General features: G+C 44.0%; 1 protein-coding gene across 1 annotated transcript in view; it reads left to right on the forward strand.

Moving 5' to 3' along the window:
• The first annotated feature begins 644 nt into the window (after positions 1–644).
• The window catches only part of LOC126161842 (uncharacterized), a 65,019-nt gene continuing 45,334 nt past the window's right edge, over positions 645–20,329 (forward strand). The window contains exon 1 of the mRNA XM_049917947.1: positions 645–766. Within this exon, the coding sequence (XP_049773904.1) occupies positions 667–766 (100 nt within the window). The 5' untranslated portion in view covers positions 645–666. The remainder of the gene's footprint in view (positions 767–20,329) is intronic.

The raw sequence follows: 20,329 nt of genomic DNA on the forward strand, positions 1-20,329 counted from the left end.
CGTTGAGACGCTGGACCAACAGTACCTTGATGAACTTGTGGACAGTATGTCACGACGAATACAGGCATGTATCAGTGCAAGAGAACGTGCTACTGGGTATTAGAGGTACCGGTGTGTACAGCAATCTGGATCACCACTTCTGAAGGTCTCGCTGTATGGTGGTAGAACATGCAATGTGTGGTTTTCATGAGGACAGAAGTGATGTTCATGTTGCCCTCTAATCCAATTTTCTGTACAGGTTCCGGAACTCTCGGAACCGAGGTGAAGCAAAACTTTTTTTCATGTGTGTATTACCGACACACACAATGGATTTTGTACTGAAACCTCAGAGCGCGATGCATCGGTTTGGACACTTTCCCTATGGCTGGCGAACATTCCCCCCTTGTGCTGTTGCAACTGTAGAGAAGCAGCTGCGGACTGTGAAAATGCCAGAAGAGCCGGCGGGCAGCATCCGGCTGGTGGCTGCGGCCGCCTGGGAGCCGGTCCTCGCGCCGGCGGACCCGGCGTCGCAGGAGGCGCGTCCTCGAGGAAGAAAGCGCGCGGCGCACCCAGCGGCGGCCGCGGCGTGGCCTTGCCGTGGCCCGCTGCCAGGCGAGGCTGGCCCGCGGCCGCGTATAAAGCCACGGCGGGCGCCGGCGCGCGTGTCTCTCCACGCGCCCAGAAGACATGGCCCACCACGCCTCCTACCTACCCGGCGCTCTGCTGCTTCCGCTGCTGCTGCTGATGGCTGGCGTTCCGTCAGCTGCGCCAGCCCTCAAACGTCTGCGTAAGTACAGTCTCCTAGTAATAAAAATAATGAAATAATAATAGTAAACCGCTGTTCCCATTCCGACTACAGGAATACCGGGCTGGTACCCATGTCCCATCTTAGCTCCACGATTCGAAAACATTTCGAAAACGTCTCGAACTTGCACACGAGACAATACGCAGCCCGGTGGGGAACACAATTTCTGTCCCGATTGGAAGCGGTGGCGACGGGAAGGGCATCCTGCCACGCACCTGCCACTAGCGGTGACAGATCCGGAATAACATGCCCACCCCATGGAGACAAGGGATATGGTCGCGAAGAAAAATAATGAAATCCTGATATAAGGAGTTGAACAAAAACGCAGATAAACATCGAGAAATGGATGCTTAAATACAGAAGCTAGGCAAACCTGCAAGATACGCTGTTGTATTTGAAAATTAACAGAACCCGTACAACATCAAATGGTTCAAATGGCTCTGAGCACTCTGGAACTTAACATCTGAGGTCATCAGTCCCCTAGAACTTAGAACTACTTAAACCTAACTGCCCTCAGGACATCACACACATCCATCCCCGAGGCAGGGTTGGGTTGTTCTGGGGGAAGAGACCAAACTGCGAGGTCATCGATCGGTTTAAGGAAGAACGGGAAAGGAAGTCGGCCGTGCCCTTTCAAAGGAACCATTCCGGCATTTTCCTGAAGCGATTTAGGGAAATCACGGAAAACCTAAATCAGAATGGCCGGACGCGGGATTGAACCGTCGTCCTCCCGAATGCGAGTCCAGTGTGCTAACCAGCCCGAGGCAGGATTAGAACCTGCGACTGTAGCAGTCAAGCGGTTCCGGAGTGAAGCGTCTAGAACCGCTCGGCCACCGCAGCCGGCTTGTACAACATCCTTGATACGTTGTAGTTTAGGAGGAATAACAAGTGGACTGAAGCGGGAATGGGAATCTGGATCGAAGAGAGAGGCGTGCCAAGTAGGCCGTGTGGTTATGCAAAGCCACTGTGTAGGGTGGCGCAGTGGTTAGCGCCTCTGCCTACTGAGTAGGAGAGCCGTGTTCGAATCCCAGCCTTAGTAGAACCTTTCAGTCGCCGTTTCAGACTGCATATATACGTCGTAGATGTTTGAGACTCTAAAACGTTCTGGAGCCATACAGTTTCTTTTGTATACGTTGTGAGTGTCAGAACCGTGTTCTGTATAATTGTGATTGCGTTATGACGGAGCTAAGTGAATTCGAACGTGCGCAAATTGTTGGTGCTCGTGTAGTGGGTGCTTTTGTAACCAAGGTGATCGACGTGATTGGTGTTTCAAGAGGCGCCGTATCGAAGATCTATACCTCTTACAAGGAAACCGTAAAAACATCATCCAAGGCGCAACGCGGACGAAAGTGTGTTCTGAGTAATCGTGATGGACGGCTATTCAAGAGGATTGTGAAGAAAAACAGGAGAACGATAGCTGCAAAAGTAACTGCAGAAATGAATGTCGCATTCACGAACCGTGTCAGCACCAAAACTACACGGAGGGTCCGGCCGGAGTGGCCGAGCGGCTCTAAACGCTACAGTCTGGAACCGCGCGACCGCTACGGTCGCAGGTTCGAATCCTGCCTCGGGCATGGATGTGTGTGATGTCCTTAGGTTAGTTAGGTTTAAGTTCTAGAGGACTGATGACCTTTGATGTTAAGTCCCATAGTGCTCAGAGCCATTTGAACCATATTTTTGACACGGAGGGAGCTCCATAAGCAGGGAATTTCACGGCACACTGGAATTACAAAGTCACTCATCTGTGATGAAAATACCAGTAACAAGCAAACTTGGTGCCGAATCCATGAAACCTTGACTAAGGAGCGATGAAAGACACCTTTTTTTTTACACTGTTTTCAACCTCTGGCTCAGTTTACATCCCAAGAGTGAAACGTGGCAGGGATTCGGTGATGATTTGGGCAACCATATCCTGATATTCCAAGGGTCCCATGGTTATTCAGTAAGGTCGCATTACTGCCAACGATTATGTGACCATTTTGGCTGATCAGGTCCATTCCATGGGACAGTGTTCCTTCCATAATGGTGATGCTGTATTCCAAGGCGCATGTCGTACATCCGGGACTGGTTTTGTGAGCACGAGGATGAACTGTCGCATCTCCAGTAGCCACCCCAGTCACCACATCTCAATGTTATTGAGCCTTTGTGATCTACTTTGGAGAGTAGGTTCGTGATCATCTACATCTACATCTACATCTATACTCCGCGAGCCACCTTACGGTGTGTGGCGGAGGGTACTTATTGTACCACTATCTGATCCCCCCTTCCCTGTTCCATTCACGAATTGTGCGTGGGAAGAACGACTGCTTGTAAGTCTCCGTATTTGCTCTAATTTCTCGGATCTTTTCGTTGTGATCATTACGCGAGATATATGTGGGCGGTAGTAATATGTTGCCCATCTCTTCCCGGAATGTGCTCTCTCGTAATTTCGATAATAAACCTCTCCGTATTGCGTAACGCCTTTCTTGAAGTGTCCGCCACTGGAGCTTGTTCAGCATCTCCGTAACGCTCTCGCGCTGACTAAATGTCCCCATGACGAATCGCGCTGCTTTTCGCTGGATCATGTCTATCTCTTCTATTAATCCAATCTGGTAAGGGTCCCATACTGATGAGCAATACTCAAGAATCGGACGAACAAGCGTTTTGTAAGCTACTTCTTTCGTCGATGAGTCACATTTTCTTAGAATTCTTCCTATGAATCTCAACCTGGCGCCTGCTTTTCCCACTATTTGTTTTATGTGATCATTCCACTTCAGATCGCTCCGGATAGTAACTCCTAAGTATTTTACGGTCGTTACCGCTTCCAATGATTTACCACCTATGGCATAATCGTACTGGAATGGATTTCTGCCCCTATGTATGCGCATTATATTACATTTATCTACGTTTAGGGAAAGCTGCCAGCTGTCGCACCATGCATTAATCCTCTGCAGGTCTTCCTGGAGTACGTACGAGTCTTCTGATGTTGCTACTTTCTTGTAGACAACCGTGTCATCTGCAAATAGCCTCACGGAGCTACCGATGTTGTCAACTAAGTCATTTATGTATATTGTAAACAATAAAGGTCCTATCACGCTTCCTTGCGGTACTCCCGAAATTACCTCTACATCTGCAGATTTTGAACCGTTAAGAATGACATGTTGTGTTCTTTCTTCTAGGAAATCCTGAATCCAATCACAAACCTGGTCCGATATTCCGTAAGCTCGTATTTTTTTCATTAAACGTAAGTGCGGAACCGTATCAAATGCCTTCCTGAAGTCCAGGAATACGGCATCAATCTGCTCGCCAGTGTCTACGGCACTGTGAATTTCTTGGGCAAATAGGGCGAGCTGAGTTTCACATGATCTCTGTTTGCGGAATCCATGTTGGTTATGATGAAGGAGATTTGTATTATCTAAGAACGTCATAATACGAGAACACAAAACATGTTCCATTATTCTACAACAGATTGACGTAAGCGAAATAGGCCTATAATTATTCGCATCTGATTTATGACCCTTCTTGAAAATGGGAACGACCTGCGCTTTCTTCCAGTCGCTAGGTACTTTACGTTCTTCCAGCGATCTACGATAAATTGCTGATAGAAAGGGGGCAAGTTCTTTAGCATAATCACTGTAGAATCTTAAGGGTATCTCGTCTGGTCCGGATGCTTTTCCGCTACTAAGTGATAGCAGTTGTTTTTCAATTCCGATATCGTTTATTTCAATATTTTCCATTTTGGCGTCCGTGCGACGGCTGAAGTCAGGGACCGTGTTACGATTTTCCGCAGTGAAACAGTTTCGGAACACTGAATTCAGTATTTCTGCCTTTCTTCGGTCGTCCTCTGTTTCGGTGCCATCGTGGTCAACGAGTGACTGAATAGGGGATTTAGATCCGCTTACCGATTTTACATATGACCAAAACTTTTTAGGGTTCTTGTTTAGATTGTTTGCCAATGTTTTATGTTCGAATTCGTTGAATGCTTCTCTCATTGCTCTCTTTACGCTCTTTTTCGCTTCGTTCAGCTTTTCCTTATCAGCTATGATTCGACTACTCTTAAACCTATGATGAAGCTTTCTTTGTTTCCGTAGTACCTTTCGTACATGATTGTTATACCACGGTGGATCTTTCCCCTCGCTTTGGACCTTAGTCGGTACGAACTTATCTAAGGCGTACTGGACGATGTTTCTGAATTTTTTCCATTTTTGTTCCACATCCTCTTCCTCAGAAATGAACGTTTGATGGTGGTCACTCAGATATTCTGCGATTTGTGCCCTATCACTCTTGTTAAGCAGATATATTTTCCTTCCTTTCTTGGCATTTCTTATTACACTTGTAGTCATTGATGCAACCACTGACTTATGATCACTGATACCCTCTTCTACATTCACGGAGTCGAAAAGTTCCGGTCTATTTGTTGCTATGAGGTCTAAAACGTTAGCTTCACGAGTTGGTTCTCTAACTATCTGCTCGAAGTAATTCTCGGACAAGGCAGTCAGGATAATGTCACAAGAGTCTCTGTCCCTGGCTCCAGTTCTGATTGTGTGACTATCCCATTCTATACCTGGTAGATTGAAGTCTCCCCCTATTACAATAGTATGATCACGAAACTTCTTCACGACGTTCTGCAGGTTCTCTCTGAGGCGCTCAACTACTACGGTTGCTGATGCAGGTGGTCTATAGAAGCATCCGACTATCATATCTGACCCACCTTTGATACTTAGCTTAACCCAGATTATTTCACATTCGCATTCGCTAATAACTTCACTGGATATTATTGAATTCCTTACTGCTATAAATACTCCTCCACCATTGGCGTTTATCCTATCCTTGCGGTATATATTCCATTCTGTGTCTAGGATTTCGTTACTGTTCACTTCCGGTTTTAACCAACTTTCCGTTCCTAATACTATATGCGCACTATTTCCTTCAATAAGAGATACTAATTCAGGAACCTTGCCCTGGATACTCCTGCAGTTTACCAATATTACGTTAACTTTTCCTGTTTTTGGTCTCTGAGGACGGACGTTCTTTATCAACGATGATAATGTCCTCTCTGGTAAGCCGTCAGGTATTTTATCGTTTCGCCCAAGGGGGGGTCCCTCTAACCTAAAAAACCCCCGTGTGCACGCCACACGTACTCTGCTACCCTAGTAGCTGCTTCCGGTGTGTAGTGCACGCCTGACCTGTCTAGGGGGGCCCTACAGTTCTCCACCCAATAACGGAGGTCGATGAATTTGCAACCATTATAGTCGCAGAGTCGTCTGAGCCTCTGGTTTAGACCCTCCACACGGCTCCAAACCAGAGGACCGCGATCGACTCTGGGCACTATGCTGCAGATATTAAGCTCAGCTTGCACTCCGCGTGCGATGCTGGTTGTCTTCACCAAATCAGCCAGCCGCCGGAAGGAACCAAGGATGGCCTCAGAACCCAAGCGGCAGGCGTCATTCGTTCCAACATGTGCTACTATCTGCAGCCGGTCACACCCAGTGCGTTCAATAGCTGCCGGAAGGGCCTCCTCCACATTACGGACGAGACCCCCAGGCAAGCACACCGAGTGCACACTGGCATTCTTCCCCGACCTACCCGCTATTTTCCTGAGGGGCTCCATAACCCGCCTAACGTTGGAGCTCCCTATAACCAATAGGCCCGCCCTCTGTGACTGTCGGGACCTTGCCGGAGAATCGGCCACTGGCCCAACAGGCGAGGCATCCTGTGGTGGCTCGGAAACGATGTCATCACCACTAGGAAGCACCTCCATCAGCGTTATCTGAACTTGCGTTTATTTTGCAGGAGCAGTCGCCTAATGTTTCCATTAAAAACATGCAGTACCTGTGTTTATCTATTCCGAGATGAGTGGAAGCTATTGTGAATGCCAACGGTTTCCCTACGCCTTATGTAAGGTATGGTCATGTGTTCTGTTTTTAGTGCTTCTATGCTTTTGTCCAACCCTTGTAATTCGTATGATCCTGGCTATGAGCGGCACCCGCCATTTGCTACGCAATGATCTTGCGGCAGTCACCATGGGTTTTATCCTAATAATCTTCTTCTGACCTCTGATAGGGAGATGGAAGACAGGGTTAATCATTCGTAACTTCTACACACTCATTCTATTGCGGTTTGGCACCTCGCTGCATACAGGAAGATTCCGAGATGCAACCATTTTACTGTCAATTGCAGGGTGTAATAGTTTACACTTAAACTCCCAAATAGGTAATATTACTAAAGGGGGCCGCATTTTGCGAATCCATATTTACGTCAGCTTTTGGCAACAAATGAAAATTTGTGCCGGACTGAAACTCGAACCCGGATTTCCCGCTTATCGCATGCATGCATGTCTGAAGCACATTGTAATGTGAGAAATACAAATGTGAAAATACAGACGGTGTACAGAGACACTGTAGCCATCCATGGCGTATCCATGCCTCTACGGGCTAAAATAACGATAAAGTATTTGCTTCTGCCTGTGCAGGAATCACGAAATTGCGAGCGTATGGGTTGTGGGCTCAGTGACATATGTTGGATCGGTCTGGGAGGCGTGATCGGACAGTAGAACTTGTTAAGGCGACCTCTCCCTATACTTGAGAAATCCAGGTTTCAATCCCGGTCAGGCACTAATTTCCATGTGTCGCAAGTAGCTGACGTCAATTCGGATTCGCAAAATGCCAATCCATTTCCTAATATTTACCACAGCTTCAATCGTCAGAACGGTGTCTTTTCCTACATGTCTGAAGGGCATTGTAATGTTAAGATACAGACTCTGCATAAGTACAGACATTGTACCTACCCATGACGTTCTGAGGTACGTCCTTCGGCTTCAAAAAACCGAGAGTGATTTAAAAAACTAAGTAGGCTGATTTATTTTAATGAAACCGATTTGGGCTGTTTAGCCACTTTAATTTATTCCCGATGTAACGTCAATATCACCGTACGAAAAATAAGGGTACACTGCCTCACCCATCGTGTGAGAGGCAAATAAAATGGAATTTCAGGAGTCGTGAGAGTCTGTGATGTTATTTCAGTGATTAGAGTATTGAGTTCAATTTACAAAGATCGTGGCACTATGAGCCCACTTTCCAGAATGACGTTGCACCCCTCTGGCCTGGACACATGTACTGATTCGCTCGAGAAGCATGTCATGAAGCCTTTGTATCTTCTCCTGAGCCAAGGTAGCCCACAACAATTGTAACTGGTCCTTGACGTCACAGATACTGGAACTTGGACAGATCCGAGACATGTACCATGTGTGGACGAGCATTGTCCTGTTGAAAAATGGCACCTCGATACAGTCGCATGAGAGGTGTATATGAGGACACAAGATGATCGTGTTGTTCCTTTGTGTCTGCAAAGGTCCCTCAATCGCTACTATCTGTGGCCTGAAATCATACCCGATGGATCCTCACACGATGAAAAAAAAAAAAAAGAAAAAGGAAAAAAGGCACTAAGCACTAAGGGACTTAACATCTGAGGTATCAGTTCCCTAGACTTAGAACTACTTAAACCTAACTAACCTAAGGACATCACAGACATCCATGCCCGAGGCAGGATTCGAAACTGCGATCGTAGCAGCAGCGCGGTTCCGGACTGAAGCGCCTAGAACCGCTCGGCCAAACGGCCGGCTAGCAGTCAACCCTTCACAGTCACGGCCCCACTTCAGAAGCAGCAGTTTGTGAAATTGTGTCAACAGCAGCCTACGCATGGGTCGGTAATTCCCTAGTCCGACTGGTGCTAATCTGCGACCAGTACTACGGGATGACACAGAATGTTGAAGTGACTCTTGTTCTCGGATGGCAGACGCAGATGCGAGAAGCTACATAGCGTATGGTGCATAATACGCCGATCCTCTCTCATGATGGACAGAAATGACCGAGTAGAACCTTGGCGATAGGTATGCATCCTCTCATGTTCCCAAGCAGTCGAACATCGTCCGCGCGCGGGATTACCCGAGCGGTCTAATGCGCTGCAGTCATGGACTGTGCGGCTGGTCCCGGCGGAGGTTCGAGTCCTCCCTCGGGCATGGGTGTGTGTGTTTGTCCTTAGAATACTTTAGGTTAAGTAGTGTGTAAGCTTAGGGACTGATGACCTTAGCAGTTAAGTCCCATAAGATTTCATACATGTTTGAACATTTTTTTTTGAACATCGTCTAGACGTAGCTCCGAAGTGGAAGTAAGGAATGCGTTACAGAGTTCTTTTATAAACCACAAAATTTTAAGGGGAACAATTCTTAAAAGCCAAAATAATCGTGGAAACTAGAAATACACATCAAGAAATACACTGAAGAGACTGGAGGAACTGGACGCACCAAGGAATAAGTGTCCGACAAGGTGTCAGAAAACACAAGTTGACCTGGATGTGACGGCCACTTTCCCACAGGGGTAGGGATCCCGCACTGCTGACCGCTGTCCACAGTAACCTGCCTTGGCGGCGAACGTCAGGCGGCTTACTCTGTGCGGCCGGCCCCATTCTGATCCGTCAAAGTCGAATGGTACTTATCTACACGGTAAGTACGCCCCGCGTGCACGAAACAAAGACTCCGGCGACATACTCCGGACCCAGAACACGGAGCCACTCGAGCTAACACCGAGTAGAATTGCAACCCGCTTCCGGCTCTGCTCCTTGGCAACGTTCTCCCTGTCCGACCCCCGAACTCACAGAGAGAGACCCTGCCTTCGCTGCGACCTATCGATTGGCGGCGCGGCTCACATATTATAACTAACAGCATTTATCATATATTAATGCTATTTTCGAGTTTTTCTAGCACCTGTTGTGGTCTTCAGTCCAGAGATTGGTTTGATACAGCTCTCCATGCTATTCTATCCTGTGCAAGCTTCTTCGTCTCTGAGTAACTACTGCAACCTACAGTCTTCTGAATCTGTTTAGAGTACTCATTACTTCGTCTCGCTCTACGATTTTTACACTCCACGCTTCCCTCCAATACTAAACTGATGATCCCTTGACGCCTCAGATTGTGTCCTTCCAACCTATCTCTTCTTCTAGTCAGGTTGTGCCACAAATTCTTCTTCTCCCCAATTCTGTCTAGTACCTCCTCATTAGTTACCTGATCTACCCACCTAATCTCAGCATTCTTCTGCATCACCACATTTCGAAAACTTCTATTCTCTTCTTGTCTAAACTATTTACCGTCCATGTTTCACTTCCATACAAGACTACACTCCATACAAATACTATCAGAAAAGACTTCCTGACACTTAAGTCTATACTCGATATTAACAAATTTCTCTTCTTCAGGAAGGCTATCATGCCATTGCCAGCCTACATTTTATATCCTCCCTACTTCGACCATCATCAGTTATTTCGCTCCCCAAATAGCAAAACTCATTTCCTAATCTAATTCCCTCAACACCAACAGATTTAATTCGACTACATTCCATTATTCACGTTTTGCTTTTGTTGATGTTCATCTTATATTCTCCTTTCAAGACACTGTCCATTCCATTCCATTGATCTTCCAGGTCCTTTGTTGCCTCTGACAGAATTACAAAGTCATCGGCAAACCTCTAAGTTTTTTTTTTCTCCATGGATTTTAATACCTACTCCATATTTTTCTTTTATTTCCTTTACTGCTTGCTCGATATACACACTCAATAACATCGGGCATAGGCTACAATCCTGTTTCACTCCCCTCTCAACCACTGCTTCTCTTTCGTGCCCCACGACTCTTATAACTGCCATCTGGTTTCTGTACAAACTGCCTTTTGCTTCCTGTATTTCACCCCTGCCACCTTCAGAATTTGAAAGAGAGTATTCCAGTCAACATCGTCAAAAGCTTTTTCTAAGTCTTCAAGTGCTAGAAACGTAGATTTGCCTTTCCTTAACCTATTTTCTAAGATTAGTTGTAGGGTCAAAAATGGTTCAAATGGCTCTGAGCACTATGGGACTCAACTTCTGAGGTCATTAGTCCCCTAGAACTTAGAACTAGTTAAACTAACTAAGGACATCACACACATCCATGCCCGAGGCAGTATTCGAACCTGCGCCCATAGCGGTCTCGCCGTTCCAGACTGCAGCGCCTAGAACCGCTCGGCCACTTTGGCCGGCTAGTTGTAGGGCCAGTATTACCTCGCGTGGTTCAACATTTCTATGGAATCCAAACTGATCTTCCCGAGGTCGTTTCTACGTTTCGCCATTCGCCTGTAAAGACTTCGTATTAGTATTTTGCAGCCGCGACTTATTAAACTGCTAGTTCGACAATTTTCACACCTGTAAACACATGATTTCTTTGGAATTGAGATAAAAGTAACTCATTGCTAACCCCGCTTCCCATGAACCTTGGACCTTGCCGTTGGTGAGAAGGCTTGCGTGCCTCAGCGATACAGATAGCCATGCCGTAGGTGCAGCCACAACGGAGGGGTATCTCTTGAGAGGGCAGAAAAACAAGTGGTTCCTGAAGAGGGGCAGTAGCCTTTTCAGTAGTTGCAGGGGCAACAGTGTGGATGATTGACTGAGCTGGCCTTGTAACATTAACCAAAACGGCCTTGCTGTGCTGGTACTGCCAACGGCTGAAAGCAAGGGGAAACTACAGTCGTAATTTTTCTCGAGGAAATGCAGCTTTACTGTATGGTTAAATGATGATGGCGTCCTCTTGAGTAAAATATTCCGGAGGTAAAATAGTCTCCCATTCGGATCTATGGGCGGGGACTACTCAGGAGGACGACGTTATTAGGAGAACGAAAACTGGCGTACTACGTATTGGAAAGTGGAATGTCAGATCCCTTAATCGGGCAGGTAGGTTAGAAAATTTAAAAAGGGAAATAGATAGGTTTAAGTTAGGTATAGTGGGAATTAGTGAAGTTCGGTGGCAGGAGGAACAAGACTTCTGGTTAGGTGAATACAGGGTTATAAATACAAAATCAAATAGGGGTAATGCAGGAGTAGGTTTAATAATGATTTAAAAAATAGGAATGCGGGTAAGCTACTACAAACAGCATAGTGAAAGCATTATTGTGGCCAATATAGACACGAAGCCCACGACTACCACAGTAGCACAAGTTTAGATGTCAACTAGCTCTGCAGATGAAGAGATTGAAGAAATGTATACTGTCATAAAAGAAATTATTCAGATAGTTAAGGAGACGAAAATTTAATAGTTATCGGGGACTGGAATTCGATAGTAGGAAAACGAGACTAGGGAAAAGTACTGTGTGAAAGTGGACTGGGAGAAAGGAGCGAAAGAGGAAGCCGTCTGGTAGAATTTTGCACAGAGCATAATTTAATCATAGCTAACACTTGGTTTAAGAATCATGAAAGAAGGTTGTATACGTGGAATAGACCTGGAGACACCGGAAGGTTTCAGATTGTTTGTATAATGGTAAGACAGATTTCGGAACCAGTTTTTAAATTTTAAGATATTTCCAGGAGCAGATATGGACTCTGACCACAATTTATTGGTTATGAACTGTAGATTAAAACTGACGAAACTGCAAAAAGGTAGGAATTTAAGATAGGACCTGGATAAACTGAAAAAACCAGAGTTTGTAGAGAGTTTCAGAGAGAGCATTAGGGAACGACTAAAAGGAACAGGATTAAGAAATACAGAAGAATAAGAATGGGTAGCTATGAGAGACTAAATAGTGAAGGCAGCAGAGGATCAAATAGGTAAAAAGATGAGGGCTAGTAAAAATCCTTGGATAACGCAAGAGATATTAAATTGAATCGATGAAAGTATAAAATATAAAAATACAATAAATAAGGCAAGCGAAATGGAATACAAACGTCTCAAAAAAGAGATCGACAGGTAGTGCTAAGCAGGGATGGCTAGAGCACAAATGTAAGGGTGTAGAGGCATATATCGCTAGGGGTAAGATAGATACTGCCTACAGGAAAATTAAAGAGACCTTTGGAGAAAAGAGAACCACCTGTATGAATATCATGAATATCAAGAGCTCAGAAGGAAAACCAGTCCTAAGCAAAGAAGGGAAAGCAGAAAGTGGAAGGAGTATGAAGAGGGTCTATACAGGGGTGATGTACTTGAGGGGAATATTATGGAGATGGAGGAGGATGTAGATGAAGATGAAATGGGAGATATGATACTGTGTAAAGAATTTGACAAAACACTGAAAGACCTAAGTCGAAACAAGTACCCGGGAGTAGAACTTCTAATAGCTTTGGGAGAGTCAGGCATGACAAACCTCTACTATATGATGAGAAAGATGTATGAGAAAGGTAAAATACCCTCAGATTTCAAGAAGAATATTGTATTAAATTTTCTAACGTACCTGCCCGATTAAGGGATCTGACATTCCACTTTCCAAAACGTAGAACGCCAGTTTTCTTTCTCCTAATAACGTCGTCCTCCTGAGTAGTCCCCGCCCAGAGATCCGAATGGGGGACTATTTTACCTCCGGAATATTTCACCCAAGAGGACGCCATCATCATTTAACCATACAGTAAAGCTGCAAGTCCTTTTATCTCAATTTCCCTGGTTTTTTTTTATAGAAATCTTGTTATCTCTAATAGAAAACTTATCTTTATACATAATTGGCAATGTACCGACTGACTGATTCATTCACTCTCTGATTCATCATCCGCAGCCCAAACCGCTAAGGATGGAAACTTGAAATTTCAAGAGGATGTTGATCTTATATTGTAGGCTTCGCTTAAGAAAGCATTTTTAGAAACTCCACTCTTAAAGTGAGAAATAGGGGATGAAATATTTTTTGAAAATATCTTAAGACAGTTTTAACGCCAAACCTACGAAACCTGGTATTTGTTTTGTCCGTCAGAAGTAAAGAAATATGTGATTCAGCAGGTTTGGAAATTTAGTCCCTACGGAGGTGAAACAGTGGGTGAATTCTTTTTGGAAACAAATAATCATTAAAGAATACTAAAATATTTTTAGTGCTAATTCAACGCCTAATGGGGTGAAGTATAGGGTGAAATATTTTATGGAAATATTTCATAGTGAAGCTATTTTTAAGCTAAATATATGGAAATTTGTATTTGGCTTTTCGATTAGAAACAAAAAAAAATGCATGTTTTACTATTTATGAAAATTGAAGAATTTTTAACATCGCGCAGCTCTGTCAGCAACTGTGATAATTAAACATATAACTCGTCAGTCTCAATTGCAAATAGAAACCAATTTTACCTAGGTTTCAGCCAAAATAATTTTGCCTTCTTCAGAAGCTATTGGCACTAAACTATTGCATGCCAAAGTTTGGCCATGTCAAGTATAAAACTATAGCACTGTAGTACCCTGTCATAAATATACATTACTTAGCTGAAGAGAAACAATACGCTCCACTGCGCGGACGAGGTCGGTAGGTCGAGAGGGCTGCGCTGGTACTCTTCAGCTAAGTAATGTAGATTTATGACTGGGTACTACGGTGCTATAGTTTTATACTTGACATGGCCAAACTTCGGTATGCAATAATTTAGTGTCAATAGCTTCTAAAGAAGGGCAAATTATTTTGGCTGAAACCTAGGAAGAGATTGATTCACTGACTCATCATCACACAGCTCAAACCGCTAAGGATAGAAACTTGAAATTTGGAGAGGGTGTAGGTATTGTGAAATTATTTCATTAGAACATTTTAAAAGCTAAATCTATGAATATTTGCACTTAGATTCTCTGTTAGAAATTAAAAAAAAATACGTGTTTCACTGTTTTCGGAAATACAACCTCTTAGGGAGTGAAAATTATTAAGAAAGTGTTTCATTATATCACAAAATTTTGAAAGTTAAATCTATGGAAATTGGTATTTCACTGCTCTCTTAGATATAAAGAAATATGTGTTAGGGGATGAAAGTTCCTATGGAAATATCACCACAAGAACGCAAAAGGCATGGTAAACAGAAACCTTGGACTCCAGGTACCAGATGTGCTTTTTAGTCAAAAGTACATTCGGAAAAGACTATGCTTCTATGACCTTAATAAAGATGAAAAGCTTAGAAGGTAATGCAACTTGTGAACAACATAAAAATTTCATTAAAGAAAACGAACAAATATCTGTGCAGACCATACAGATTACACGAGTGAAGCTGCGGGCGCTAAGCTAGTACTCATTAATGCTTCAGTTCTTAAAAGGAATTAGTAATCAGTTTACCTTAGCAGATCCAAAAATTAAAAGAGAATCAGCAAGCTTATTTTATAGTTATTTGGTTACTCTTCTGTAAAACATTGCACCAGCCACAATGCAGCGCCACCGTGAGTGGTATTCTTGAATACGGGGTGAGTTAGTTGACGTTCGTACGCATCTGGAAATCATCCTGACTACTGTCATATACATTAGGAAAGATTCCACAGGACAGAGATTTAATATTACTGATACTGCTGCTTGCTAAGGACTTAGCGCAGGGTGCACAATGTCCCAGCATTTTAGGCTGAGTACACGTAACCGGGTGCATACTGGCGTATATTTCTTTCATGTTTCCTTTCAATCCACTTAAATCGATATCTGTGTCGACTTTCACGAATTGAACTTTGAACTCCAGTCTCCAATGTAACTAATTAGACACCTGGATCTACTTAAATAACAAACAGTTTGGTGCACTCACCACGCTGTGATGGCAATGCTGCACGCTGATCCACGACATCACTTGATGTCACTGGCTCTTCTGACACCACCTAGGGTTGGAGAGCTTTTAGGAGCTGCAAAATATGAGCTTGTTTTGCGTAACGCAGATGTCTGTCGTATCCCATCCAGTTGTGGCACGTCATTGGTCGGACCATCAGGACCGTGGAGCACCGATGCACCGAGCACAAGCGGCACATAGGCTTAAAACAGCCGAGCAAATCTGCTATTGCAGAATATTTCCTTGGTACCAGTCACTTTATAGATCATAATAACACTGAGATTCTGGTGTGCTTTATTATTATTATTTTCGAGTCACGAGTCTTCTGACTGGTTTGAAGCAGCCCGCCACGAATTCATTTCCAGTGCCAACCTCTTCATCTCAGAGTAGCACCTGCAACCTACGTCTTCAATTATTTGTTGGCTCTATTCCAATTTCTGTCTTCCTCTACAGTTTTTACCTTCTGCAGCTCCATGATCTCTTAACACGTCTTATCATCTTGTCCCTTGTTCTTGTCAATGTTTTCTTATATTCCTGTACTCGCCGATTCTGCGGAGAACCTCCGCACTGATTATCTTCTTAGCCCACCTAATTTTCAATACTCCTCTGTAACAACACATCTCAAATGATTCGATTCTCTTCTCTTCCGGTTTTCCCGCAGTCCATGTTTCACTGCCATACAATGCTGTGCTCCAAACGTAAATCCTCAGAAATTTCTTCCTCCGATTAAGGCCTGTGTTCGATACTAGTAGACTTGTCTTGGCCAGGATGCCCCTTTTGCCAGTGCTGGTCTGCTTTTGATGTCCTCCTCGCTCCGTCCGTCATGGGTTATTTTGCTGCCTAGGTAGCAGAATTCCTTAACTTTATCTGTCTCTTGATGATCAGCACCGATGTTAAGTTACTGATTTCTGCTACTTCTCACTACTTTCGTCTTCGATTTACTCTCAGTCCACATTCTGTACTCATTAAACTGTTCATTCCATTCAGCAGATCCTGCAGTTTTTTTTCATTTTATTTGAGGATAGCAATGTCATCAATGAATCATACTGATATTCTTTTACCTGGATTTTAATTCCACTACTGAACCTTTCTTTTATTTCCGTCACTCTTTCTTCGATGTATAGATTGAACAGTAGGGGCGAAAGACTACATCCCTGTTTTATGTCCTTTCTAATCTGAGCACTTCGTTCTTGGTCTTACCACTCTTATTGTTCCCTCTTTTCTCTTGTACATGATATATATTACCCGTTTCTCCCTGTAGCTTATCCCCAATTTTTTTTTCAGAATTTCGAACATCTTGCACCATTTGACATTGTCGAACGCTTTTTTCCAGGTCAACAAAACCTACGAACATTTCTTGATTTTTCTTTAGTCTTGCTTCCATCATCAGCCGAAAAGTCAGAATTGCCTCTCTGGCGCCTTTTCCTTTCGTAAAGCCAAACTGATCTTCATCAAGGCCATTGTCAATTTTCATTGCCATTCTTCTGTATATTATTCTCGTTAGCAACGTGGACTCATGAGCTATTAAACTGATTGTGTGGTAGTTCTCGCACTTGTCAGCTCTTGAAATCTTCGGAATTGTGTGGATGATTTTTTTTTCCGGAAGTCCGATGGTATATCGCCAGACTCTTATTCTAAACACCAACGTAAATAGTCGTTTAGTTGGCTCTTCCCTCAATGATTTTGAAATTGTAACGGAATTTTATCTATCTATTTTGCTTTATTTACTATTAAGTTTTCCAAAGTTCTGGCGAGTGGTTGTAGTTGCTGAGAAGCAGTTGAGATTAAATTAGAGAATGGCCTAACAGACAGAGACAGAGGTTTTCTCTTAAATTCTGCTGGCAGTCTTGCTCTCTCTCTTGTCAAACAACCGGGGGTCATAGTAAATGCTAATTACCCACCCACTGGTGATTAATATTCACTACTGATAACTTCTGAGATTGGTGATCTTTGGCTGGACAACCGGGGATCATAGTAAATGCTAATTACCCACCCACTGATAACTTCTGAGACTGGTAATCTTTGGTTGTGTGTTGGTCATATTTTTTTACGGCGTGCTTGTTGTCTCTCTGCATATCGCCCGCATACCAAGGTTTCAATTTTCCTTGCACAACATATTTCGTTGCATTCGTGCCTTTAAAATTACAGGGTGTGCACTTGTCGAAGCATTGGCAGTTGTCGAAGGCATCCCCGTCTGCATTTCCGTATGTTTGAACTTTCCGTGAACTGCTTTCAGTCAAGATATGTATAGGTGAAAACGGATGATCATGTAATATTCCAGGATGTCCACTGAAGATTTTTCCTTAAAAAGGCGAAACGCATCTGACTGCATAAATAAAATAAAAAATTGGTGTGTAGCATAAAAGATACGTTTTCTGGCGAACTACAGAAAATAGTTAAAATTATGTGCAAGTTACACTCATACATTTAAGCAGCTGGGAAAATTAAACATATACTAACAGTTTATTTATTCTTTTTCCTGGCCTTCATCCCTTGCGTTCACGCGATCGGCATTTGAATAGGATGGCTAGTGGAGATCAGAAACGGAGCGAGAACGAGTCCATTGTTGAAGATTGTCTACACTAAAAATCGAGGCGCCGCTGTTACGTCGGTGCTTCACCAGTTTCCTTCCTCCTTGACTCAGTTCCTTGAATACGACGAGTGTGGGAGCGATGGCACTGCAGTCGCTTGCTACACGCTGACTCGTTCTCTCTTACTGAAGCATGTTGGAGTGAGGCTAGCCGTGACTTAGTACGGAAGTTGAGTGCGCCATCGTGATGTTGTCAAGTATCATTGATGGGGCGAAGTGACCGATTGTTGGGATCAGATGGCCTCTAACGAAGTTTTGTTTTGTGAGCCTGTGGAGGGGATAGAAAGGAACTTAAGGGATTCAATGTACACAATTAATTGCAAAAGTGCTCCATTAGAATGGTGTTTGGAAAAATCTATGTTATGGTCCACGCTTCAGAACACAGGAAGTTCGTCCAGTGCAAACTAAATGGTTGTATTATTGTTTATTCCACCTCCATCCTGAGAAAACATGTGTGCTCCGCCAATCGAAAATTTACGTCACTGTTAATGCCTTGCTACCAAACAGCATGCTATTTATGTATTCTTTTAGTCGTGGCATTCTATATGTATGGGCTAATACCGAGTTCTTTAGCTTATCATTCATTTCTGTAGCTTTTTTGAAGCCTGCTGTAAATTTATTTCAGTAATTGATCACCATTCAGAGAACGCACTTCATCCTCTACTCCTGTTTCCTTGTATTGTCGCCACAGACTCGGTAATGCGTTGAAAGTGTCTGCATGTCAACGTAACTGTTAGACATTGGATGAAGGGCCCCGCTTGCACGCAAAAGTGCCGCAACACGACGTAGCGTTGACTCGCTTGATGTCTGAAGTAGTGCTGGAGGGAACTGACACCATGAATCCTGCAGGGCTGTCCATAAATCCGTAAGAGTACAAGTGGAACGAACAGTACATTACAAGGCATCCTAGATACGCTCAATAATGTTCATTTATGGGGAGTTTGGTGGCCGATGAAAGTGTTTAAACTCAGAAGTGTGTTCCTGGCGCCACTCTGTAGCAATTCTGGATGTATGGGATGTCGCATTGTCCTGTTGGAATTGCCCAAGTCCATCGGAATGCATAATGGACATGAAAGGATGCTGGTGATCAGACAGAATGCTTACGTATGTATAAACTTGTTGTGGCTGGGATTCACAGTCATAAAGAATTTTTTTATGGACATCATCTTTACGCCAGTGACTGTTATAAGTTTTTACAACACTATTGCAATTTCGGCCTTAGGCCATTATAAAATGCTGATATTAAGGCTATAAGCAATGTCAACGTAATGTAAGCTGACATATTCGTATGTCGTTGTCAATACTATTAAATACACTCGTGACGTTGTTACACAGTGCGAGCACACGTACTCAAACATCGTAAAACAACATAATCTGTAAGCGCGCATGTTCGTTAAACCATCACTAGTCACAAATGCATTAGACCACAGCTGCAGACTACTGTTTGTATGTGTCACCTGTCGGAGAATTATCTAAATGTATCAGGGGTCCCATATGACTCCAACTGCACACGCTCCACACCATTACAGAGCTTGAACAGCTTGAACAGCTTGAACAGTCCCCTGCCGACATGCAGGGTCCATGGATTCATAAGATTGTCTCCATACCTGTACACATCCACCCGCTCTATACAATTTGAAACGAGACTCGACCGTCCAGGAAACATGTTTTCAAACATCAACAGTCCAATGTCGGTGTTGACGGGCCCAGGCGAGGCGTCAAGCTTTGTATCGTATAGTCATCAAGGGCACACGAATGGGCCTTCAGCTCCGAAAGCCCATATCGATGATGTTCCGCTGAATGGTTCGCACTCTGACACTTGTTGATGGCCCAGCTTTGAAATCTGCAGCAATTTGCGGAAGGGGTACAATTCTATCACGTTGAACGATTCTCTTCAGTCGTCGTTGGTCCCGTTATTGCAGGATTTTTTTCCAGCCGCAGCGATGTCGGAGAGTTGATGTTTTACCGGGTTCCTAATATTCACGGTACACTCGTGAAATGGTCGTACAGGAAAATACCGCCGCGTGGGTTTGGCCGAGCGGTGTAAGGCACTGCAGTCATGGACTGTGCGGCTCATCCCGACGGAGGTTCGAGTCCTCCCTCGGGCATGGATGTGTGTGTTTGTCCTTCGGATACTTTAGGTTAAGTAGTGTGTAAGCTTAGGTACTGATGACCTTAGCAGTTAAGTCCCATAAGATTTCACACATATTTGAACATTTTTGAAAGAAAATCCCCACTTCATCGCTACCTTGGAGATGCTGTGTCCCATCGCTTGTGCGCCCATTGTAATACCATGTTCAAACTCACTTAAATGTTGATAGCCCGCCATTGTAGCAGCAGTAACAGGTCTAGCAACGGCGCCAGACGCTTGTTGGGAACCTCCTTTCTTTATTGCAGATTGGGATTCAATGCCAAAAAATACCTGTGGCTTACCTAAAACA

Source organism: Schistocerca cancellata, chromosome 2, assembly GCF_023864275.1.
Source record: "Schistocerca cancellata isolate TAMUIC-IGC-003103 chromosome 2, iqSchCanc2.1, whole genome shotgun sequence".
In the NCBI taxonomy this organism is placed as follows: Eukaryota; Metazoa; Arthropoda; class Insecta; order Orthoptera; family Acrididae; genus Schistocerca; species Schistocerca cancellata.